The sequence below is a fragment of the Myiozetetes cayanensis genome, unplaced genomic scaffold, assembly GCF_022539395.1.
Source record: "Myiozetetes cayanensis isolate MyiCay16 unplaced genomic scaffold, myiCay2020 scf27, whole genome shotgun sequence".
NCBI classification, from domain to species: Eukaryota; Metazoa; Chordata; class Aves; order Passeriformes; family Tyrannidae; genus Myiozetetes; species Myiozetetes cayanensis.
In genome coordinates, this window is record NW_026087488.1 from 2,690,146 (window position 1) to 2,715,323 (window position 25,178).

Below are 25,178 nucleotides of genomic sequence, written 5' to 3' on the forward strand. Positions count from 1 at the left end.
CACGGCTCCTCCTCTTCCTCCCACCCCCTGGGCCCCGGCGATGGCGGCGGGCGGCGGGCGGGAGGCGCCGGGCGCCTCATGAGGTACCGGGAGGGAGGGCGGGAAAGGGGCGGCCCCGCGTCCCCCTCACGGCCCGGGGAGGGAGGGGAGGACGCGGTTTCAGGGTCTTCCCCTCCCCGCGCGGGGGTCCCGGCGGTACAAACCCTGCCCCGAGGCGCTGCCGGGGGGTCCCGGCTCGGCGGTGCCGCCGCGGTTCGAGCCCTCCCGAGGGGCGGGCGGGGGTCCCCGAAGGCGGCGGGAGCCGCGAACCCGGCGAGGGCTCGAAGGGCCTTTATCAGGCGCTTTATTTTGGCAAATCTGCGGCGGGGGAACAAAGTCTGGGGGTGGGCTCGTTCTCTGCAATCCCATTTAATAACTCCGGTGATTTGGAAGTTTGCTCGGCGCGGCGCCAGCGGTGGCTGCGACACTCCGGCAGTGGGATCGCTCGCTTTTTAAAACACCCAGGGTGTTTTAAAACCCCACTGTCAGGGTTTGCCCCAAGCCACCATCTGGAGAGTGTAAACAGGGTTAGGTTTTTTTTTTTCCTGTTTAAACCAACACTGGTGTCCCGATGCTGTGGGACTCAGTATCCCTGTTCCCAGAGCCAGTTCCATCTCCAGTCCATCGGCCTTGTCCGTGTGCTGAAAAATTCAGGACGTGCATTTTGGCTGGTTTGAAGCCTGACGTCATCTTCGGCCAACAAAAAAATAGTAGTACTCCAGCAGCACTTGTAAATGTTACTAGATTCCCATATTCATATATTAAGTTATCGCCAGTTTACTTTTTAATATTTTCTTTCTAAAGGCTAAAGAACTTGGGTTTTGTGCAGTTGCATCGAGAACTTTTGCCGTGCAAACCCAAGTTTGATGTAACCTCTTTTTATCCCCGGTGAAACTGGCTGCGGAAAAAATAATTTCAAAGAGGAATCTGTAAGAGTTTGAACCACAGGAGGAGGATTATAACAAAATTCCCAGGGTTTCGATAACACTACTCCATAGTGACAAGTACTGTGCCAAATCCAGCTTCAAGGCATTCTCCAAAATCGTTACTCAGATGTCACACCAGTCCAGAGAAGCTGATTTAACACTATTTGATCAGAGTAAAGGCTGATACAAAGTGAGAAACTGCCCAGCGAGGCGATCAAAAGATGCCAATGGAAAGATAAACGGGACCTCACTTGGCTGCTCTCACTGTTGGACCATTTGTTGGCTGCATTTTGTTTTTCACTTAGAGCCACTCTCTTTTTACAATATGGCTTAACCTGGTTCTGCTCCCTTCCCCAGACAGGATAATCACATTAATCTGATAATGGCCCTCAGTTTGGAGCATGGCTTCTCACCAGGCAGTGTCTGAACCAGCGCTCACCTTTAATGGGTGCACGTAAATGTGCTCCTTCCCTCCCTCCCTTCTCCGTTTCTCCTTCCCTGCCCTCCTGCTGTTGCTATTTTTGTGCAGTTATGCAGCGCTTCCAAGATCTCTCCCCTGTACAAGCCAGTGCTGGTCTCCTGTCCAGCAGCTTTTGCTGCCCTGGTTTGCACCGAAGCAACCTCAGCTGTTCCTACGGAATGCCGAGGAAACCTGGACTGGGATGGAAGGAAACAATTTCAGTGGCACACAGAAAGCTGCCCTGTGGAGATGGGGTGGGAACCCTTCGGAACGAACACACACAGGATCTCGGGGAATCTTGTCTGGATTCTTTTTCTTCCCTATTTATCTCTTTCCTTCAACTGTGCCTTTTTATCCCCCGCTGCAGGAGGCAGAGCCCAGCAGGAAGCCGGAGCGGGAAGGCTCCCAGCATGCAGCCCAGCTGCACCCACCTGCACAGCGTCCCGGGGAGCGGCGATCCCTGCCCGCCATCCGCACACAGCTCCTGCCATCCCGGCACAGGGGCCGTGCACATCCAGCTGGGAGAAGCCAGGGACAGCCCCGGCTCCAGGAGGGGCTCCCAGAGCCGCTCCCACGGCCACGGGGAAGCGGCAGGAGGGCTGGAGGACGCCGGCCTGGACTCGGAGGAGCAGGGAGGGAGCTCCCTGTCGGAGCTGAGGCACCTCCTGCAGTGGCTGCACAAGAGCCTGCCCTACCTGCTGATCCTCTGTGCCAAACTGCTTGTGCAGCACCTCAGCGGTAGAGTATGACCCAGTGAGATGTGAGACAGGAAAGCCTCCCCCCAAAGAGACAGACTAATGACCTGATGGATGAAGGATAATTCAATCCATTTTTAGCTTGGTTTTTTATTTGCTTTATTCATCAGAAGGAGAGATTTGCTAAACTGCATTTCAGTGGCTTCTGTTTCCTTTGCTGGCATATGTACAATGTGCTTAATTATCCTGCTTGGAGAGTCTGAGCTATTAATTGTAATTACAAAGACATATTAGAAGTGGCTGCTTTTTAACCCAGTTCAGTGATGATTTTTTTTTCCCCTTTTCATGTGTATAACTGATCCTATTTTCCTAATAGGCATTTCTCTTGGAATTGGGCTGCTAACAACTTATGCCTATGCAAACAAAAGCATAGTAAATCAGGTTTTTCTAAGAGTAAGTATCATCCTATGACACAAAATTCTCTAAGTTAACCAAGACTTTTATTCATCAAATTTTGAAAGAAATGTGAATGGAAATACTGCCTTATTTACCTAATAATGTTAGGTATAACAAGGTTTCAAGATGGAAGTAGTCTTAATGCTTCTCTACAGTGTAGAACTTCTCAGATAATAAGCATAAAAAGAGGGGTTTTTTCCCCTCTGACTTTGACTGGAAATCACTTCAGCTGATAAAAGCTTCTTGTAATTTATGGAAGAACTTGTGGATTAAACAGCAGTTGACAGCTTAAATTTTCATCTCTCTTGTTCACTCCCAAAGGCAAACCTGTTGTTCCTTCAGAGTGGGGTGGGTTTAGTTGTGTTTCTAGAAAAAACCTTGACACACACACAGAGAAATTGGTATTCTGAAAACATTAAAATTACTGCTTTACCTCTCCCCTGAGCCCTCCTGTTTCACGTGGCCCCAAATGACTCGGATGCAGTGCTGTGGCAGTGAGTGTGCAGGAGCCACAGGTTTGGCTTTGGGGGGTGTTTCAGACCCTGCTCCTGAGGTAAGGACTGCAAAGTGCCCTCCCCATTCCCTGCAGGAACGCTGCTCCAAGCTGCAGTGTGCCTGGGTGCTGCTCTACCTGACTGGATCATCCCTGCTCCTCTACTACACCTTCCACTCTCAGGCCCTGTATTACAGGTAAGCACTGCAACACCTCTGCTCACACCACAAATCACTCTAAACCAACTGGGCACGTTTTCTTGGCTATTCCCAGACCCCCCAGTGGGTTGGATGTGCCATGGGAATGTCCTGGTTTGACTCCCAGCTTTGGCCCTGGGGGGCTCTGTGCACTTTATGACTCCAAGGGGTTTTTTCCCTTCATCCCCTCTGGGCTGTGAATCAAAGGGTAAATTCCAAACCAAAAAAAGCAAAGCCAGGCAGGAGGGTTGTGATGAAAGATGGGAAGGCTGTCAGAGATTCCCAAGGATCAATTCCCAATGAACAGTCCATTTTCTTTGTGGAAACCAGGTTTCCTTCTCTCACCTGCCAGGATAATCCCTGGTTACAGTTGCATCTACAGAGGGTGCTCCGGTAACTTCTGCTGCTTCTTTTTGTAGCTTAATCTTCTTAAACCCTACGGTGGATTTCATGAACTTCTGGGAGGTCCTTTGGATTGTGGGAGTCACAGATTTTATTCTGAAATTCCTGTTCATGGGCTTCAAGTGTTTTATTCTCTTGGTGCCTTCTTTTATCATGTCCTTTAAATCCAAGGTAAGGAAACAAGCTGTATCTTTGCTTCCTTGTGAAGATTCTTTTCTGGTAAAAATCAGCCTAATTATTAAATTCTATCTGGAGAAAAGCCTTTAATTAAAGATCTGTGTATAATCCACCCTGGGCAAGAAAACCCTGGGGATTTCCTGCCCTTCCCTGCTTGGTGCTGAGGAAGGTTGTCAATGAGATGGGAAACAATTCCTCGTATCCTGTCAGTGGATAGATGGTTTATTCCTGTCTCTGAGGTTGGTGTATTTATTTTTATCTGCTTCCCGAGGTGAGGCAACAAAACCAATTACATTTTATCTTGAAATTGCAATTGCCAAGTGCTGGTTCCAAAAAAATAAATGAACAAGTGCATTTTCATGTGGTAGCATCTGAACAGGATGTGTTTTGGGAGGTTTTATCTCTTCAAATGTGCCAGAACAAGTTCTTCTCAGGTACAACTGGCTTCTCTAAACACTGATTCATAATCAAGATCTTTGGGTTTTTCTACAGCTGGTGATGTAACATCTAAAAACCAGTTATTGAAAATTCCATGACACCAACTGTGACCTAAATTGTGCCTAAATTAAAGAAGGAATCTGATCAATGGTGGCAGATTGTGGCACTATCCAGTGCCCACTGTAGAAGGGGTGCTCCTTCTCTGCTATAAATCGAGTTTTAAAGAGAAACTGGAGGAAATGAAGTAAGAGCTGAGCTAAATATCTGATTATCCACACACAGGGCTCTGTGCAGGACACTTGTGTTTTGTTCTCAGGCATTTTTAGGGGGTTACTGGTTACCTGTTACCCCCTCCTGCTTTCCTGGCTCCCAATCCTCTTATCACCCCATCCCTGAAGGAGTTCATTCTCACAAGGCTTCTCACAGGGGCATGAAATCATGTTTACAGGGAAACAGGTTGTAATTAATGTTTGTTAATAAAAGGATGGGCCTTACTCTCCTTTTTTAACCCCCTGTGCAGGGCACAGCTCTGGCTCATGACAAACTGATCTATGTGACCAAATCTGGCTTATTTTCCTTTTTCATAACACTTTTATTTCCTATTTTTTACACTTATGTGTCTGACAGCATCAAACAAGCAGACATCATCTTTTAGCCCATGAATTTGATTTTCTGCAGCCCAGCCATGCATTCTGTTCCTGTCACCTGTCCAGCTGTTATTTCATATTGAAATACCGAGTTTCATATCGAGTTATTTCAAGACATTACGAGAGGGAGCTACTGAAAAAGAGTAACAATTCATCTTTTCTCTGTGTCTCCCAACCCCTCTGTGTTTGGAATCCCCTGCCTGTGCTGCTCAGGGGTACTGGTACCTGCTGCTGGAGGAGCTCTGCCAGAATTACCGCACCTTCGTGCCCATCCCGCTGTGGTTCCGCTTCCTCATTGCCCGTGGGGAGCTGGGCAGCGTCCTGGGATGGTCCCTTGGGATCCTGCTGGGCCTCCTCTACCTCACCCTGAAGGTGAGCTGTGCACTGCCCTCAGCCACCTGAGACACGACCCAGCCCTGCTGCAGGTCCCCTCTGTGCTCAGGGCAGGGCTGTTTGATTGGAAAACTGATCCAAAACCTGGCTCAGCACCCGAAATCAGCATTTCCTGCACCTGTTGTGGCAAGGGCTGGGATTGCAGAGCAAAGAACACTGATTGAACATCCCTTCAGATCAGCTACTGATCACTGTTGTCACATACCGAGGAAACCAGCAAAAATAGTGGCTGAAAGAACGGGCATTTTGCAGGCAGCTGCATTTTCTCTCTGCTGGAGTATCCTGTGGGGTTCTAAACAGTCCCTGCTGGCTCTCTGGGCACCAGGGAGCTCCTGTGCCCCACATGCACCCAGAGCCAGCACAGCTTTGACCACAGCCACTACCCCTGATGCCCTGGCACCTTCACTGCAACCCTAAAACTGTGGCAGGGACGATGAGAATGGTGAGATGTTTGCACTCAGATGCTTCAGTGCAGGACCTCAACACTGTTTCACTTCTAAAGAACAAACCTTAGTCTGGTTACACATCAAACAACCCAAAGAGGGTCAGTCTGAACTCTGCCTTTGCTCATCCAACCAGCAGTGAGAATCTGCCAAAAGCTTGGAAGACTTTTAAAGTTCACAGAGGAAAAGATACCAAGCATAACTCGAGTTTTCTCTCCCATTTCAGCTTCTGAGCTTTTTTGGACAACTGAGAAACTTCAGGCAGGTTTTAAGGACGTTTTTCACACGCCCAGTGAGTATTGAATTCAAAAATTCAAACCCATAAACCCAATTTACAGGGAAATACTTTCTAAATGCCTCATTCCTGTGTTACTTTGTACTGTCCTAGCAACAAACAACTGCATTTTTGCATCAAACCCTGTATACCCTTCTCCCATTTCAGTCTGAATTCCTTAACTAAGTGATTTTATTGCCATCTGAACAACCACCACCCCCTCCAAAATCTCTTCTGCACAACCCTCCAGATGAAAGGACGTGCAGCAACACCCCCTTTTTGGCCTGCTCCACTTCAAAAATCACCAAAATGTTTCCCTGGAGTAGGGATTTAATCCTGCTCCTGCCACAGCAGCCCTTCCTCCCAATTCCCTTCCGTCCTGGTGGGTTTGGTCGTGGCTTTTCCATCCCCCCAGCACCCCAAGGTGTGCTGAGGGCCCTTTGTTTTGCAGCACTACGGGGTGCCAGCCAGCAAGAGGCAGTGCTCAGAATCAGATGATCTCTGTTCCATCTGCCAGGCCCAATTTCAGAAGCCCATTCTGCTCATCTGCCAGGTAACAATCCCAATTATGACTTCTTTCTGCCAGTTAAACCCCAGAAGATGAGGTGGGTGAGTAGCTGTTTGATGATGAGCTGTAGAAATCAGGCTGGGCAGTTCACAGAGAGGGTTAACAGGTGGAAGGGCTCAGAAGCTCCAAGCTGTCCTGCTTTCCTTGCAGCACACATTTTGTGAAGAATGCATCAGCCTGTGGTTTAACAGAGAGAAAACCTGTCCCCTCTGCAGAACGGTCATTTCAGAGCACGTGAACAGGTGGAAGGATGGAGCCACGTCGATGCATCTCCAGATTTTCTAAAGCTTCTCAACCAACCTGCTGTGTCCCCCCTGGGTTTCTGAGGCTCCTGCAGGCTCAGCTGGAGGAGCTTTCCCAGTTCCACACCCAGGCTCCTGTCCAACCTCCCAGCTTTTAGAACAGGGCAGAAAATCCTGACTTGGCCTTTTGTAAGCAGAGAACACCGAAGGTTTCAGAATGAATGCAGAAAAAACCAACCTTGCTCCTCCTGTGACTGTCCCAGGAAACACAAACCCTGAAAGGTGCTACTTTAATTAAGGCTTTAATTCCACATTCTGAGTTCCAGACTGGGCTAAACTCTATTTAAATAATCTCATAACATAACTCAACCCAAAAGGTCAACCTACCACTTTAATGTGAGCAAATGTTTTACTCTGGACTCCAGTGACAATTAGAGCTCCCTGTCACACTTGCCATGAAAGATCCCTCAATGCCCACTCCATTAAATTGCTTTTTACTCCTGCACCTGGACCAGCAACTGTTTCTCACTGTACCTGGATAAGCACAAGAATAAGATCTTTCCCTTTAGGTTCTTGGAGGCTTCTGATGAATCCTGGGCTCAATCTTTTGCCTTTAAAGCAACCACTGGTGTTAGTTTTTTACTTGGCATTTTATAAAGCTGGTATTTTTAAAGCAGATCTTTAATATTCTATTTTTTGTCGTAACAGGAACCAGATTTTCTTACAGGGGAGAATCTATTTTATACTGTATTTGCAATTTGTAGTATGCATAAAAATCAGAGAATAAATGCATTTAAATCTACTTGTTTGGTGCATGTTGAATAAAGAAAGATTTGTTACTGTTTGAGTATTTAAAGCTCACTGCCAGGCCTAGTTTTGTTGTTAAATTAATGTCTCTGAAAAACAAAAATGCTTCAAAATCAACAATTTATCCATGATTAGGTTTTATATCAATTATAGCACTAATTATAAACAATCTCACTTGGTTTTCCTGCTTGTCTTTTCTCCCTGAAAGGCTGAAAAAGCCACTCAAATTATTCTGCTACAGGAAAGTCACATTTAGTTGCCATTAACTGAACACCTTTAGAAACTTCTAAATCGAGTAAAAAGAGAATTAAGGAGTGAAACTCTTACTTGGGCACGATGTTAGAGCAAAAAAAAGCACTTCTTAATTCCTCACTATTGATCAGATTAATAAGCATCAAGGACTGCAGGCAAGGCCAGATTTACAGCTGAAAGATATGAAACCAATTAAAGTATTGACTTGTGGTTAATAATAAAAAAACCACCAGCACAGGAACTCAGCAGGCCCATAAAGCTCCCCAGGATTATTTTATGGAGCACAACAAAGAGTGTCAATGCTTTCATTGACCCTGCTCCTCTGGGCTCTCTGCACCACCCAGGGTAAGGCTGGAGATTGGTCAAAAACAGCACCAGGGAGCAATTTGGGGTTTATTCCCTCTTTCTGTTGGTGTTTTGGATTTTTTTCCCTTAAAGATCCAGTGAAAAATGATCCAATCCCAGTAACACAAACAGGTTTTATTAAAGCCAAAGAACTATGAAGAGGTTTTGATTGACCGGTGTAGATTTACAGTTCAGAAATGAAAGTTTATCCTCATCTTGGACACTGAGGGGGGAAAAGGGAGGAACTCACCTGCAGCAGTGCCATCCTCCCTGATCCAGCTGCAGTCAGGAGGCAGCTCTTCCTGCTCCAGGCCAGGCTCACCTGCAGGGCAGAACAGAGAGCAGGTGACAAGTGACAACCAACAGCTGCTTTTCCTGAGCCCCAAAGCCCAGGGAAGGGCCCAGCCCCTGGGGACAGGCTGGGAAATGAGCAGCTCCCAGGGAATTCCTCCCTCCCTTTCCCCTCCAAGGTGTCACAAAGACAATGATTTCCATCCTGAGTTACACTCAGGGCCCACCTACTTCCTAAAAACAAATGACACCTGTTTTAATTTGCTTTTGGTTGCTCTTCACATCCATCTTATTTAGCACCTGAGGACATTTAGTCCCAGGGAGGTGGGGAGGTGAAAGCCAGGCCAGGGATTGCCTCAGCTGCACTGGGGCAGCCCAGGTGTGTCCTTGCAGCGGCTGCAGATGGAGTTAATCTGCAAGGGAACAACCTGCAGGGGTGCAGATTTGGGAGCTGCACTCAGGGGATCACCAAGGACCTGCAGGAAAAACACTCAATTTTCCTTGTTCTTAACGACTTCTCCTCCTCCTTTCCCCCTTAGGATAAAGGGAAAACCAAAATGGGGAAATGAACCCAAATATCCTGCAGGGCCAGAATTCACCCCCACCAACCCAACCCCACCCACATCCCAAAAACAAAGAGCCCTCCCTCGGTGTCTGAGGCACTTTCTGATTAACAGGACAGGTTGGGAGTCGACACTGAAGACACAACAGACCCCAAACGAAGCTGCAGCTGCAGGGGGGGCACTCAGAGATTTCATTCTCCAACAGCTCAGCTTTCCCAGAGCGACTCCGAGAAAAAGGGACATTCCACAGAAGCACTGACTCGTTGATTCTGATCTTTTATTATGAGCTAATACCAGGATGACATTCAAATGTCAGATGGCACAATTAAGACAGTCTTGGTAGGAATTATTCCAGCATTCCCAAAATTACAATTTAAGTTACACGAATGGCGTCAAATGCATCACTCCCACGAGAAAAACCGATGGAATTCCGAATTATCTGAGACCGGAAGAGTTTCTGCATCGAATGGGGAAAAAAAGAAAAACTGCTGGTAACACAGCTGACCTGGAAACCTTTTCTGAGAATGACCTGCAGAACAAAATATTTCCCTATTTAACATCTAGTAAAAAAAAATATGACTTTTTGTTCAAGTTTAAGATTTAATACTTTTTATATGGTTAGCCACAACAGGTATTAACCTCAGTTTTACTATATTTTTGTAATGCTACAAAAATCCTATAAAATCAAATTATAGTGAATTTCTCAGTGATTATAATTAAAAAAGCGCAGCTTGTACAAAATAAAAAAAATAAGATTCTATACTCTAATGAAAAATTTAAGACATTTTTAAATGAACAAAAGAAAGCACTTGTTAAGCTCTCCAATATTCAAATGCATTCTGCACTTCTCTGAAATAGCCAGACAGGAGCTACAACTCCACTCCCCTCGGTTCACAACTAGTAATTTCGACACTATTATATATATATATAGAGGATCTATGTCTGATATTTTTACAAATAAATACAGGATAAACCATATTGCATAGTGTGTGCTTGCTGTCTGAGTGCCACTCCCAGAGTTTCACAGTCCTGGTAGGGAATTCCACTTCAGAACCTACGGGATGGAGCATTGACAGTGCCCGGAATTGCCAGGGAAAACCGGGCAGTTGGGGCTGTAATTCCGTCAGTGAACTCAGACAAACAACTCTTGCCATTCTTGCCAGCCATAATTTACCAATTCCACTGGCCAATTTACCCAGCACGCCGGAAAGCAACCGGTGGCTGTAACTGGGACCAGGAGAATGATCTGCCTCCAGAAATGAGATCTGCCTCCAGAAACAGCATCTGCCTCCAGAAACAGGATCTGCCTCCAGAAACAAGACATCTGCCTCCAGAAACAGGATCTACCTCCAGAAATGACAGATCTGCCTCCAGAAATGACTGTTCTTTAAGCAAGTCCCTTTCTGCTCAGTCAGGACACCTGAGGAAGGAGCAGCCCAGAAGCTCCACGTGCTGGAGGTTGAGGCCTTTGCAGATGTTGCCCCTGCCAAGAGCAGTCCAGAACACAGGCAGGTTTGCAGGTGGGCAGAGTGCAATCAGCAGCACTCGGGTTTTGGGTTCCCAACATCCCCCCTCAACAGTGGCAATCCTCCAGCAGGGCCTGTGGCACTCACTCACTGCAAGGGAACTTGATCTGCCTCCCCAAATTATATTTTCTAACAAAAGGAAGAAAAGGAATATTAATTTTTGCTCGTTTTTGTTGGTGGTGGTACCAAGGTTGTCACTGAATCCTTCGGACCTGCAAAGCTGAGCAAAGAGCACTGAGCGGATTCAACGCTTGAGAGAGTTTTATGGCTTGGATCCTATGGCTCAAAAAAGGTTCAGTATCCACAGAGGAAGCAGAAATCGAGGATTAAAAAAAAAACAAACCCCTACTCGTTGTGAAACACCAGAAGTAGAACTTTGCACAGTTTGACCAAGGATAATGCAAGGGGTGGCAGGCAAAAAGTGACAGGACTGGGATGCAGCTGGATCATCTCCACACACACACACACAGCAGACACACCCTAAACTAGAGTAAAGCTCTGCAGATTTTAACCCTTTCACCAGCTATGCTCATGGCAATGCTTTCTTTTAAGGCAGGAAGTATATCTATATATTTAAGGAAGGTAAAGGTTTACCTTTATTTTATTCTTTGTACCTGTGAAGTCGTTTGTACAGATTGCGTGTGACAGTTTTTTAAAACCATAAATAGTGTCCTTTTAGAACAGAGTTTCCTAAAATGAAGGTTGCTAAAAGTTCTGACCCACTGTGGAAGACATTCACTGAAAGGCCATTGAACACTTTCCTCATACAATCAGCAAATTTATTGCCCCAGCATAGAAAAAAAAAAAAATGTGGAGGAATTTAGAAATGTAGAGTGGCAGGGAAGTCCCGTCAGCAAAATTTTATTAATAATTATAATATTAAAAAAAAAAAAGAAAAAAAAAATTCCTCAAATTCTTACCCACCGGTTACAAAAATAGTTATTTCCTTCCACGGGGCAGGGTTTGATCCCTGGGGGACTCGCCCTGGATCTCCACTGACCTGCTGATGGGAGGCACTGCCTGCTGATGGCACCGGCTGTGCTGAGCTGCCCCCAGCCCAGGAGCAGCAGCAGGGACACAAAAAGGGCTGTTCCCAGGGAATTGTCTGCTGAGGACAGGCAGGAAATAAAGCAGGACGTGTTGTGAGCCCGGGGCTTCCAGTTCAGCCTAGAACAAGGTAGCAGCATTGCCTCGGATGGATCCACTGTCTCTGCAGGAACAGGGAGTTCAGCTGGGCAAGCAGAACAGTCCTCTCCCCCCCCACACTGCCAGGCTGGCCAGGGATTCACTTACTGATGTGTTGTTTCGTGAGGAGAAGAATCAGAACCAGAGCCTTGACAAATAAAAACCAACCACGCTTTCTTCACCAATTATTCTCCGTCTGCAATTTTGGGATCCTTTTCCATAATGAGCTGAATCAAAAAAATCTATTTGAAAAATATATATATTTTTCTTTTTTTTTTTTTTTGTGTATATATATATATATATATATATAAAAAAAACCTCATTATGTTTTGAGTGTGAGATACCAATTAATTTTGAGCTTTCATCTTTGATTCCACCCCATTGTAGGAAACCTCTTAAGGAAGCTTGCATGCTCATCACCCCTCAGCTGCAAGCACAGGCATTTCATCCTCTGCCTGGTGAAAGGGCTAAACCCTCCTCGACACATTCACTACACCAGTGATTCTGGAGCAACATCCTGACCCTTAAACGCCGTCAGTTCCGAGCTGAGAAATCCTGGATAAAGGTGAGCAGATGTCACTGGAATCGTTGGATGACGTGCCTAGAGTTCTGCGATACCATTTTGCTAAAGTCTTGTTTGTTTTTTTATGCACCATTGATTCGACAGGAAAAAAAAAAAAATTAAAAAAAAAAAAGAAAAAGAAGAATCCGTTGTTTCTTTGTGTGGTTTTTTTTTTTTTTCCTTTGCTTTCCGAGCGTCTCTGTGCAAGGACTGACTCTCTGATGCTGTCACTGCTGGGCAGCCCCCCGAGCAGGTGTCCTGGCGGGGCTGTCATAGGTTCATGCGCAGGTGCTCGGGCCGTTTGGAGATCATGGGGAACGCCTGCTTCTTGTAGGGCCCCGAGTTGGGCTGCCGGATGGGCAGCGGCGCCGACGCCTCCCCGCACACCGACACGTCCATCTGCTCGATGCCGCCGCTCTCCAGCGGGTACTCCACGGGGGGCTGGCTGTTGGACGTGCCTCCTGAAGCGCCTCGGCCCCAGAACTCCCCGGGGGAAAACTTGACAGGGCTTGGGAGACAAGAGAACACAGGGATGAGAGCTGGAGAGGCAGCACGAGGGGTGTGCTCAGCCGTGGGATCGGGATCGACAGGCTGGGAAGAGAGCTCTGAGATCACCGAGTGCAAGCCTTGATCCGACCCCACCGTGGTTACCAGCTCATGGCACTGATGCCACATCCAGGCTGTCCTTGAACACCTCCAGGGGTGGTGAATCCACCCCCTCTCTGGGCAGGCCATTCCAGTGCCTGAGCACTCTCTGGAAAGAACTTCTTTCTAATACCCAACCTAAACCTCCCCTGGCACAGCTTGGAGCCCTCTTGTCCTGCTGCTGATTGCCTGGGAGAAGAGCCCGACCCCCACCTGGTCCAACCTCCCCTCAGGGAGTTGAAGAGAGTGATGAGGTCACCCCTGAGCCTCCTCTCAGTGCCTGCTGAGGAGCATTTCTAATCCTTCCTTCCACTTCCAGAGGTTTGAGGAATTTCCATGGGTAGTTCCACCACTGTCTCTTGGGGAGTACCTTTCTGTCAGCTGAGGATGTATTTTAAGTGACTGCAGAACCAATGAAAGGCTTATCAGGAAGGAAAAAAAACTACTAATTTTTGCTCAATCAAAAACCCACTAATTTTGCTAAGCTTGAGAGGGGAGGCTAACTAGTTAATTAATAGCTAATTATTCAGGAAATAATAATTAATCATAAATAACTGCTGATTTTGGCATTGCAATGGGCTGCCCAGGGAGGGGGTGGATTCTCCATCCCTGGAGGTGTTTAGGAGATTGGATGTGGCACTGAGTGCCATGGCCTGCTAACTGTGGTGGCACTGGGTCAATGGTTGCACTTGATGATCTCTGAGGTCCTTTCCAACCCATCTGATTCGATGATTCTGTGATTCTATAACCATCTTTTCTGGTTGGTTCTTTGTTAGTACCAAGGTATTGCTGAATCCTTCCAACCTGCAAACCTGAGCAGAGAGCCCTGACTGCACTGACACGATTCCTCCTGGACTAACGTGGTTCTTTAGCAGCACAAAGCCCTTGGGATGTTCTGAAACAGTTCCAGAGGGGTGGTGAACCAAAGTCCCTGGAGTGAGGCTGTATCAGCACTGAAAAGCAGCACATCAGTGCTTCCTGTGCTGCCAACCCCCCCAGATTTGTCTTTAATAATGTGGTTTGTGGAACAGCATCGACCCTGTAACTCAAATGGAAGTGCTGGGCTGGCAGGCAAGGCTGCATTTTTAATTTCCACTTGGCCAAAGGAGTGTCTACAGAACAAGAAAAGAAGGAAAAAGGAGGGATAAAAGACAGGTACCTGACTGGTGTCCTTGGGCTGCCGATGAACCTGCGAGGGGAGCGGATTTTTGGTTCAAAAGAAAATTTCTCTTTTACGCTTTCAAGTACAGATGGAGCCACGTAGGTGAAACCCTGCAAGGCAGCAAGAGAAGCAACATTTACACTGGGCATCACTGCAGTGAGCACATGAAAACCCCACCACGATGAGGGAATTACAAAGCAAGGGTAAGGGCAGACTGCTGGGATTTCAGGGAGCTGCCAAGCTGATGCTCCAGCCCGGCTCTTTGTGCTCCCATCAGATGCCACAGGCACACTCAGTCTGATTAACTGTGCTCTGTAAATGGATGTTGTCCTCTCTGCATGACCCATGGCCAGGGTTCAGGATGCAGCTCTGATCAGAACCCTACAGGTCACAAAGGAGGCCCCACTTGCTGGCTTGGGGTACAAAGGGCGTCAGCAACATCAAAGTGTCCTCCAAGCCCCTCAGCATCTCCAGCCTGGCACAGAGTTTGTGTCCAGCCATCAGAGTTTGCTTCAGGCAGCAGTTGGGATTCAGGAGAATGGATTTAGCTGCAGTGCCCACCCTGTTCCCAGCCAGAACCCCCCTCTCCAGCCGTTCCTCACTCACCAGAAAGACCTGGTTGGCACTTTCACTGAGAGTTGAGTCATCTGGGCTATCAACAGGTGTCTGACGTGTAAACTTTGAATCAAACTGGCTCACATCCTCTTCAGATTGCTTTGCAAAAACAAAATGGTTAAGGGTTTATATTACAGATATCAACCAGTGCAGCCTCTGGATGGAGTTCATTCCATAGGTTTTTGGCAGAGCTCTGCTGGAGGAAAACCCTGGAGTGGTGTCGGAATCCTGTCGCTGCCAGTGGGAGGTCACTATGGGCACTGACACTGAGAAATAAAGGCAAGGGGGAGGGGCAAAAATTATGGGTCAAAAAGGAACACAAATTAAAAAGATGCCTTTAAAAAAAAAAAAAAAAATCTCAAATCACAAACAGAAGCTTTCAGAATGACAATGCCAGTTTCTTGCCAAGTTTAGCCCTCGTCACAACCACAACAGTTGCAACTCTCAGAATGTGGAACCTCTCCAGGTAATTTAATCCCATTTTTGCAGATACAGAAGGTGTGAGGGATGGAGGACAACTCTGGAGTAAGTGATTGTTTGATTTGGCCACAGAACAACAGTAACTCCAGGTTCCCTCCTCTCACTGATTGTGGACCCTCCTGCAACCATGGAAGCACATTTGGAAAAACCACCTTGTCTGTACAAGTAACTTTCATAACAGAAAAACCCCAAACCACCTTCAGTAATTCATTCAGGAATATCAGTCTTGAGGTCTTCCTGAATTTCATTCCCAAGGGTGAAGGGAAAAAGATCTGCAGTCCCCATGCTGGACATCAGTGATGCCTGAGCCAATTTAAAGGGAGATTTTTAGTAGTTGGGAACTGTGGGGGTGACAAAACCCACTGCTGCTGTAGCTGATTGTACCCAGAGGGAAAATCAGACATCAAAATATGAGCTGGGATAACAGAGATTGGTTCATCACATCACTGGTTTGAGTAACTCATCACATTTGGGGTAAGCTCTAACTGCTGCCCAGAATGCACAAGAGGCACTGTAAATATTAATAATAAACACAGAAATGCTTGAATAGGTGATTTCATTGACTTTTGCTTAGCAGCTCTTTCTCATTTTAGTTGAACCTAAGGCCTGACTCACTGTAGAGGTTCAGAAGCAGATTCAGAGTGAGTTGCTTAGCTGGGTCTGTTTAACCTCCAGGTGAGGAGCAGGAGGAATCCAGAGCGGAGCAGGTAGGGCAGATCTGCCTCTCGGAATCTGTCACCCAAGCTGTACCCTCAGTGCCAGGAATCAGTGGCACTCCAGTCTGTAATCCCACATCAAGGCCTCTCCTAAAGGCACACAGGGAGTGTCTCCCAGCACTCCCAGTACATACCAATAAGGGTTTAAAAGGAGGTTCCACCTTTCGTGCCAACAGCTCGTCCCAGTTGATGTGTCTGAAGAAGGGGTGAGCCTGCAGGGGTTACAACAGCACAGTCAGCACCTCCTCTGGGGCACAAACCACCCCAAATTAACCACTAACAGGAGCTTCTCACACCCTTTCCCTGGTGGCTCTCCTTCCAAAATCACAGCTGGCTTCAGTGCAATGAGTTCTACCTCAGAGGAGCTGAGAATTGATACCACAACTCCAAGGAGGACACAACTGTGTCCCTGCCATGTTTTCCTTGGAAGGGTTAGAAAAAGCCAGTTCACATGCAAAACACCTCAGCTTTGAAAGGCAGATACCTAAAAACCACGACAAAACATTGGATTAATGCCCAGTTATCAGAGCTGTGAAATAAGGAACTGTCTAATATGCTGTTAATGGCACCACAAAACCAAAACTCAAGTTGGAAGCAACAGGGACTGAACCTCTGCCTTGGTTTTTAACTTTTCCCTTGGAATAGCTGCACTAATGCAAGGGCTGGCAGGGTTTTCCCCAGGGTTGCACAATTAGCAGTGGACAACTGGTAGGAAAGATCTGCTGGAAGACAGAGCTGAAGAACAGAAGTTATCTTCCAAATCTCCAGCTATCCAGACAGCTGCTCTTGGGCAGCTTCCAAGCTTTCAGATTTGGATCAGCTGTCACACCTGGCAGCCTTTCTGCTCCTCACCCTTCCAGACAGACACAAACCCTCCTGCCCTGATGGACCCTCAGAGCTGTTCTCTTCTCAGGGAGGTGAATTTAAGAGTTCTTGAGTGCAGTGCAAGTTACCTGAACTTCTCCAGCATCTCCAGGACCAGCTCCTAGACGTGAGGCAGCGTTTCTTTTTAGCAGCTTCATGAGAAACAACAACATCCAGAAAAGCAGAATTAGTTGTGCTGTCCCGACTGGACCAGCCCTGACAGGACTCATCACTCGAGTGAGCACTGCAGAGTGCAGGGAGGCTGATCAGAAAATCTGCATTTGTTAGGAAACGGCTGCATTTACAAGGAAAATCCCTTCCTGCACCACACACCACCAAACTGACTGATTTAGGGATAAATCGAGCTGGGACTGAGCAGCCACAGTGGTGTCACTGTGTTTTTATTTCCTCCACAATGTACAGGACTGACAGGCATTAAAACTGTACCTTTTTAAGCAGATCTCTGGCTTCTTGTGTGAGGTAGGGAGGCAAGTTGAGTTTACACTTGAGGATCTTGTCAATTGTTTTCTTTCTGTTCTCCCCAGTGAAAGGAGGCTGGAAAGCACCATTGGAAGGGGAGGAAAAACAGGACTTGTTCAGGTCTCTTATTTGTGCACACACAACTCACTTCAGTCATTTACAAAGCAGGAGAAATTACTGCAAACAGGACTTGAAAATCACTCTTTGGGTAAAAGCAGCTCAAGGCTGTAGTGAACACAACTTATTTCTTACTTGCAGTCTGCTTTATGTATCAATTATTTGTATTTATACATGCATCTGAGTGAGGACACAGGGCACTACAACAGCTACAAAGGGAAATACATGCAATTATAACTGTGCACCTACTGCTCCAGTCAGCATGTCATACATTAATGCCCCCAGACTCCACCAGTCCACAGCACGGTTATGCCCACTCCTCATCAGGATTTCAGGGGCCCTGTGAGCAGAAAAAATTGAAAAGGTGAAGGTGTTTTAACAGCTCAGTGCCCATTCTGACTCCTAGTTCTCAAGCAAACCCACACCGAGCAAGGAAAGTTCTCCTAAGTCGCTGAACTCATGAACCATCCGTTAAAAAAAGGGCAAAATTCAGGCATTACCCCCAGGGCAGAGTAATAACTTTTGTATTTCATCATGCAGCTCACATGTATTCAATTGTTCCACAGAATGTGTGTGTGACTGTTCCATCGTGGATAGATTCTTTACATAATCCGAAGTCAGTCAGTTTGACGTGACCTGAAATGAAAATACAGAAAATATCACAATCCTGACACCTCTGTAAGGAACATCAAAAACCAGAAAATTCAACGTGGGTCTGTAAAAACTCTGAGCTGCTTCCAGATGTTTTCAATGGTCTGACAAAGCAGTAAAGTCATAAAACAGAACGAGGTAATCACACCAAGATAAAAACTAAATGTTGCCACTTGAAGAGAAACAAGACAAACCACCAGAACTTACAGGTAGACAAATGTAGTTAAACACAGAGATTTAACCTAAGAAAGCAGGTTACTGAATTTCACTTAAGAGGGAGGAGTGGTGACCATTTGCATCTCCCAGTGCCTGCCAGGCTGACTCAGGGCTGCATTTCTACCTTGGTGGTTGAGCATGATGTTCTCTGGCTTCAGATCCCGGTAGATGATTCCTTTTTGATGCAAGTGCCCCAGTGCCATCGAGATTTCTGCCAAGTAGAAGCTGAAAGGAAAACATGTGCCACAAAATCAGACACACTCAGTCATGCAGAGCAGCTCAAGAAGCGTTCTGTACCCAGCAGCAGTTCCTTGAAAGCAGCATTAGAAGTCTGGGAGAGAAGGAATGAGAAACAACGATGCCTTTGAGGTCGGTTGGTCTAAAAGTCACCCAGGAACCACAAAATGACACATTAGCCTTGGGTTTACCTGCTCAGGAGGCATCTTAGAATGAATCTGTTGGGAGGAATCTGAATTTTGAACCATTTTTAGTGGTTCAAATGTGTGTCTAACCCCACCCAGATGGCAAAGCTGAGAAGAAATCACAAAACTGAGAGGTGACTGGCAGCAACCAGAGTCCCACATGGACATCAGAGCTTTCCCAGGGAATTGTCCATGGAAGAAAAACTGAATTCAGTACAAAGCCTGCTCAGTAAGGGATAATTTCAGCTTGTCTACCTGTAAGGTATCACTACTCCAAAGTATTTTCCTCCTGCATTAACAATTATCACTTAACACAGCCACTGCAGTGACCTGGGGGTTCTGGAGCCAGCTGGGAAATGGGCTGTGGATCCAGAACAAACAGAACTGCATTCCCAGCAAACCATTCCCAGCCTTTTCTCCAGCACCCAGAACACCTCCCTGAGCACAGCCCTGTGGGAAACACCCCCAGTGGCCCCTCCTGTGTGGAAAGAGTGGAGTTAGAGCAGCACAGACACCCTCCCCAAACCCACTGAGCTGCTCCTTTCACCAGCTGGAAATGACTGATGACTTACAGAGAGTTTAAGCACTTGGAAAAAAAAAAACCCAACCTATTAATTTACAAAAATAGCTTCACTTACCAAGCTGTGTCTTCCATAAATATCCCTTCTCTCTCTAACTGCATAAATAGTTCTCCTCCTGTCACGAGAAAAAAATAGATTATACTCAGTTAAAGTATCATTTTCTGTCAGTCAAAAGTCTATTTTCTAGGAAAACTACAAGCAACAGGTATTTTTTCCTCCTGTACAACATGTTTCACCCAAAAAACCCAAGTCACTATTCTGCTCCTCTCAGAATTCCAGCAGCCTAAAGAAATGTTGGGAAAAAAAGGAGCATTTCTGTCCCTGCTTTTTGTTGTTACAGCTTTGAGAAAACTGTTTCTCATCTGTGACTGTTTCCTTACCCCTGAAATAAAGGGGGTCATGAAGAATCTGCACAAACTAAACCCTCAGGGACTCTCTGACTGCACCCAATCTTAGTGTAACACACAAAAATGCCAAGTTTCATTGAATTATAAACTTTATTTCTGTTGTTCTTGGTGTTTTTAACACTAAGCTGCTTCCCATTTTAAGACACCAAGCCAATGGTGAGCTGGCCTTTTACTCCTGGGGTGAGAACCCCAATGTCTCGGTGGTGTAGAACCCCAGCAGGTGACAGAATTTCAAGTACTGACCACTGAGATACTCAAGGATGAGGTAGAGTTTTCCACCAGTCTGAAAGGCGTAAATTAAGTCTACAATGAAGGGATGTTTCACTTCCTCCAGGATATTCCTCTCTGCTTTCGTGTGAGCCGTGTCCTTGGCGTTCCTTACAATCATTGCCTGTGGAAAGCAGGGACAGGAGAGCACCAGAACATGTTAAACCAGGCAGATTTTATATCGAGTTCAATTCTGAGTTTATTAAACCATCACTCTATGTATGAGTCAGCAACAGCATAAAAAAATAAAGTCACCACAGCCTAAGTCTTTATTTCATAGAATTACACAGCAATTTAGGTTGGAAGGAACCTCCTGGCCTATTTAAATGAGCTGCTAAGAACTACCTAGACAGAAAAATTCCAAGTTTAATTCAAATTCCAATCCTACCTGGGCATCAACTGTATATATACTAAAACCTAAAACTTATTTTTAGGTATAATAAATCATCAGATAACTGTAAAAGCTAAATGGGAGGACAGGCTGTTTTAAGACTCAGTGAAATGTGAACATCCAGGTTACCTTTTTCAGAACCTTCATGGCAAATATTTTCCCGGTGTTCGCTCCGGTCACTTTCCGCACTTGGAACACCTGAACGACGACACAAATCACATTACAGTTACAACTGCACCGAGATGGAAACGAGAATTCTGCTAAAGAGAGGTGAGGTGACCCACAAACCACATGGCTGCCTGAAGGGGCAGAGCTGGTGGGGGGACCCAGAAGCAGTTTGGGACAATTCCTGCTGCCAGAGCTGCAGCTGCTCCGCCTGGAACTCCGTCCCACCGCATCAACCGGGGGGTTCCCCTCTGGCAGAATGAACTCTGCAGGAAGCAGGATGGGAAGCCCAGAGCTTGCCCAGGGCAGCAGAGAGCCCTGTGCCAGGCCATGGTGTTGGAGCTGCAGGGAGGCAGCAGGAATCGCTCACCTTGCCGTAGCCGCCCTTGCCCAGCACGCGCAGCAGCTCGAAGCACTCGGGCCGGATCTTCTCGGGGCCCCTGTTCACGCTGGTCTCTGAGATCTCAAACTTCTCACAATGCTCCATGCCCCTGCAGAGGACAAAACTGGGATGTAAAGCCTACCTGGCAGCCCTGATGGAGCACTGAAAGGAAGGAAGTGACTCTGGGACAAGCCTGACCAAGGAAGGGCTCCCCGGAGAACTCTCAGCACCAGGAGCGTCGTTTAGAAAAGAAACGTCGTTTGCAAAGCTCCAAGTGCCAACCTGCACAGAGCAGATTACCTGCACATTTTGGGGGTTTAGAGGATCAAGATCTCCTTCAAATCCCTGCATTTCAATCCATGCACAGTGCTCTGCATGACAGCAGAGTTAAGTCTGGCAGATCAAAGCCTCACACTGATTTAGACACCTCCTGGAGAGCTGGAGGAAACACGAGGCTCTGAGGGGGGATGATTGAGGGTCAGCTCACAATCAGCAGCCCCAGCAGTCCTGGGGAGACCCCCAGAGCACGGACACCTGGCAGAAACAGCTGCAACATGCCCCAAAAATCTGATCCATAATTTAAGGACGCTTCTCAGTCGTGCTGCAGCTCTGCCAAAGTTTAACAGGAGCAAAGACAAGCGGCAAATTCACCAGGATTTTGTTGTTATTATTATTATTATTATTATTATTTCAAGATACAATTTGTAAATTGGAACGTGAGGCAATAGCAGAATGTCCAGAAATGACACAAATCTGAGCCAGAGTGACAACATTTTCTAGTTGCCTTAATAATGGGACAAAATGAGAAGTTATGGGTATGATACAGGGTATTTTCCAGCAGCAACTTACAGGTCATATTGGCCAACTCCTCCATGGTCCATGCTCTCACTTAACTGACCCTGGGGATGGGAGGGGTAGAAGGAAGATTAATTAGAAAAAAATTAAAAAATCATTACAAAGAAACTCACTGCTGTGTCTCAGAGCTTCTTACATTAAAAAGAAATACATGTCATTTTAAGTTAGGTAATTAAACAAGTCTAAAGGTCAGGAATAACAAATTCTCAGCAGAAGATAAAAAAAAAAAAGAGGCACAAAATTCTGGGCAAGGTTTGCAGTGCTTGCACCTGACTCAGACAGAGAGAACCACTGCCTCACCTGGCTGTGCTGTTACCCAGGTACAAATTCACAGCCCCAGGGCAATCTGAAAAGCATTCAGATGTTGCATTTTTCTTTAGAGGTGCTCTGACAGGGATTTTAAAGCCCTATTACAGCACTATGCAAATCAGAGCAATAAGATGATGGCAATAAGAGCTGGGACTCACAGGCACTAAAAGCAAATAACACACAGAGCAGGTTTTATTATTCTATATTGAGAATAATTCAATATAGAATTATATTCTATGTTAAAGCTCAGCTTTGCTCTGATGCTGAACACCTCTCCTGACCAACAATCACCCCACAGATTAATCATGTAAATATTACTAAAGGAAACTTCAGGCTCCTCAGCCTCAGAACCAGCCACCAGCGAGGACCGGGGGTTAATTCTGAAGAGACATTTCCTGCAGAGAATTTTCCACCTGATCCCTCCTGCAAGATAACACTTCCCTCTCACTGGGGCTCTGAGGCCAAAGAAGTGCAGAGCAAGCAGACAGCTGGAATGAATGCCCATGGAATTCCATGGGCCAGCTTCGAGGGAGCTCAACTATCCCCCACAACTTTCATTTTGGAAAGTATGGACACAAAAATAAAAATAATGACAACTGCAAGGAGATAAACTGAGTGACCTGGGAAATTCAGGGGAAGGAAGGGAAAGAAAAAACACTGAGAGATGCAAAAAGCAGCCCAAGGAGAGCATTTTAAATATTATCTAAGTGAAAAAACACCGACCAAAGAAAACCAGCAACTTTCAGCAGCTTCCAGACCATTTACACGTTCAGGTTTACAGAGGTTGGTTCATTTAGGGTGGGTTTAAAGGGGAATTTAACCCCTCCAGGCACCACAGGCACTGAGGGAGGCCCAAAGCTAAGGTTTGATTCCAGGTCCTGGCATTTACTAAAACACAGCTTACTGACTTGTTTCCCAAAAACCCACTGAGGCTGCCCTTGACCCCACTCCTGAGGCCAACAACTGAATTTAAAAAAAAAAAACCTCCACAAACACAGAGAATAAACAGCCATCGTGTTCCCAGAGCAACCCCTGCAGTTACCCAACGCTTCTGGAAAAGTTTCCGTGTGCTGCTCCTGCTCCTGTGAACTTTGGGTTTCATTCCCAGCGTTAACTTGGCCAAAATTCACTTTGGGGACCGTTCTGCTGTGTCAGGGTTTGTTCTCCTTCCACTCCTTCAGCCTCTCCTCACAAACACAAACACTGGGGCTGGGTGGTTTTTCACACCACAATAATTAGTGCAAACAACCGCAGGGCTTTTGAGGAAAGGCTGCATTTAACAATCCCTTGGATTTTCTGGGATGGCTGTGCCTGTTCCAACCCACAGCTCGTGTGTCAGGGCCCCTCCCCAAGGCTTTGGGAGGTACCAGAGGTGACACAACACAGTCCTGACTTCCCACCTCAATCCCACTTTAATGATCTCAACTGCAACGTCCTCCTGATCCTTGCAGGACAAACACACACAACTTCCACTGAAACATCCTTCCCTCCACACACCTTCCTGGTGCTGCCCTTCTTCCCTGATCTCCAGCTGCTTTACTCCCAGCTCTCCCTCTCCTTTATCTGTTTGCAAAAGGCACCTGAGAAGCAGCTGAGGTTGCCAACACCCATTTGTTGCTTCTCCACAAAAAAAACTTCTGTGGCAGCAACGTTTTTAAATCCACAATAAGCACTGAATGGTTTGATTGTTCCCCGGGGCTGAATTATTGGAACAGGAGACAGAACAAACTCCACTTTGCTGCCTCCCCCTCGGAACCTGCTCCTGGCAGCGTTAACCGTCTGATGCAACTACGGGGGGGGTTTAAGCCAAGGGTTTTATTGATCACTGAGGTGACAAACAGAGCTTCTCCCTGCAGGTCGAGGAGCTTTCAGCTGTCAAAAAACATCCTACAGTTTATATGGAGAGGGGGCTGAGCATCTGGTGGCGTCCTGGAGGGAAGGACCTGAGGGGAGTCCACAGGAGAGGTGGAGAGGAACTTTATACAAGAGTGACAGGACAAGGGGAACGACTTCCCACTGCCAGAGGGCAGGGCTAGATGGGATATTGGGATGAATCCTTCCCTGGGAGGGTGGGCAGACCCTGGCACAGGGTGCCCAGAGAGGCTGTGGCTGCCCCATCTCTGGAGTGTCCAAGGGCAGCTTGGAGCAACCTGGGATAGTGGAAGGTGTCCCTGCCCATGGCAGGGCTGGGACTGGATGAGCTTTAAGGTCCCTCCAACCCAAACCATTCCACGATCTCAAGGACTCGAAGGATGCCATCAGGCATTTAAACAGCAGAAAATAAATGCAGCAGCAGTTTAAACAACACCAAACCTTTAATACGCGATTTAAAAAAGCAACAACAGCACCGCCGGAAAAACACGAACAAACTCTGCACTAACCCTGCCCCAGAGCCGCGGCAGAGCCCGGACGGACACCCCGAACCGCCAAGTGCTCCGCAGAGCCCGGCACACACCGACACACACACCGACACCCCCGGCACACACCGGCACACACCGACAAACACCGACACCCGGCCCGCCCAGCGCGGCGCTTCAAACCCGCGCCCTCAGCTCGGCCGCCGGAGCGGGGAGTGCGGAGCGAGCCGCGCTCCGGCCCCGCCGCCCGGGCGGGTGGCGGCAGAGCCAGGGAACGACCCCGCGGTGCCGGCGCCCAACTTCGCAGGGGAACAGCTCCGCCGGGGCCGGATGGGGCGGCGCGGGAGGTTCGGGAGGTCCGGGCTCTCCCCGGGCGCCTCAGCGCGGCCCCCGCGGCGCCTCCCGCCCGCCTTCCCTCCTCCCTCCCTCAGGCCCCGCGGCCTCCGCGCTGCCGCTCTCACCCCCTCCTCCAGCTCCTCGTCCGAGCCCGCGTCCTCGGGCTGGTCCAGGTCGATGTCGAACACGCCCGCCATGGCTGTGTGGTGGCTCGGCCGGGGCGCGGGCCCAGGGCCGCCTCATGGGCCGGGCCCCCGCAGCGCCGCCATCACCGGCTGCGCGCCCGCAGCGCGCCTGCGCGCCCGCCCCGCCCGCGCCGCCCCGCCACAGAGCAGGCGCGGAGCAGCCGCGGCGGGCGGAGCGTGCGCGCTGAGCAGGG

General features: G+C 47.5%; 2 protein-coding genes across 6 annotated transcripts; one reads left to right on the forward strand and one right to left on the reverse strand.

Annotated features, from left to right (window-relative positions):
- The first annotated feature begins 32 nt into the window (after window positions 1–32).
- Window positions 33–12,109, forward strand: RNFT1 (ring finger protein, transmembrane 1). The gene is made up of 9 exons (XM_050321579.1): window positions 33–83; window positions 1,793–2,163; window positions 2,497–2,573; window positions 3,166–3,266; window positions 3,686–3,839; window positions 5,144–5,302; window positions 5,993–6,058; window positions 6,492–6,593; window positions 6,759–12,109. The coding sequence occupies exons 1-9, from the start codon at window positions 79–81 to the stop codon at window positions 6,891–6,893; spliced, it is 1,170 nt and encodes a 389-aa protein (XP_050177536.1). The 5' UTR covers window positions 33–78; the 3' UTR covers window positions 6,894–12,109.
- Window positions 9,369–25,074, reverse strand: RPS6KB1 (ribosomal protein S6 kinase B1). Of its 5 annotated transcripts, none has more exons than XR_007629732.1 (16): window positions 24,925–25,011; window positions 21,792–21,841; window positions 20,931–21,051; window positions 20,525–20,593; window positions 19,981–20,128; window positions 19,388–19,445; window positions 18,452–18,552; window positions 18,006–18,096; window positions 17,710–17,800; window positions 17,311–17,418; window positions 16,953–17,015; window positions 16,134–16,211; window positions 14,795–14,902; window positions 14,186–14,298; window positions 11,559–12,889; window positions 9,369–9,637 (listed from the first exon to the last, which is right to left on the reverse strand). XR_007629732.1 is itself a non-coding variant. In XM_050321577.1 (15 exons), the coding sequence occupies exons 1-15, from the start codon at window positions 24,994–24,996 to the stop codon at window positions 12,652–12,654; spliced, it is 1,509 nt and encodes a 502-aa protein (XP_050177534.1). In that variant the 5' UTR covers window positions 24,997–25,074; the 3' UTR covers window positions 9,369–12,651. The 5 variants fall into 5 exon arrangements, 2 of the variants coding, with proteins under 2 accessions (XP_050177534.1, XP_050177535.1); XR_007629731.1 differs by having other exon boundaries at window positions 9,369–10,415; window positions 10,456–12,889; XM_050321577.1 differs by having other exon boundaries at window positions 9,369–12,889; window positions 24,925–25,074.
- Between the last annotated feature and the right edge of the window lie 104 nt (window positions 25,075–25,178).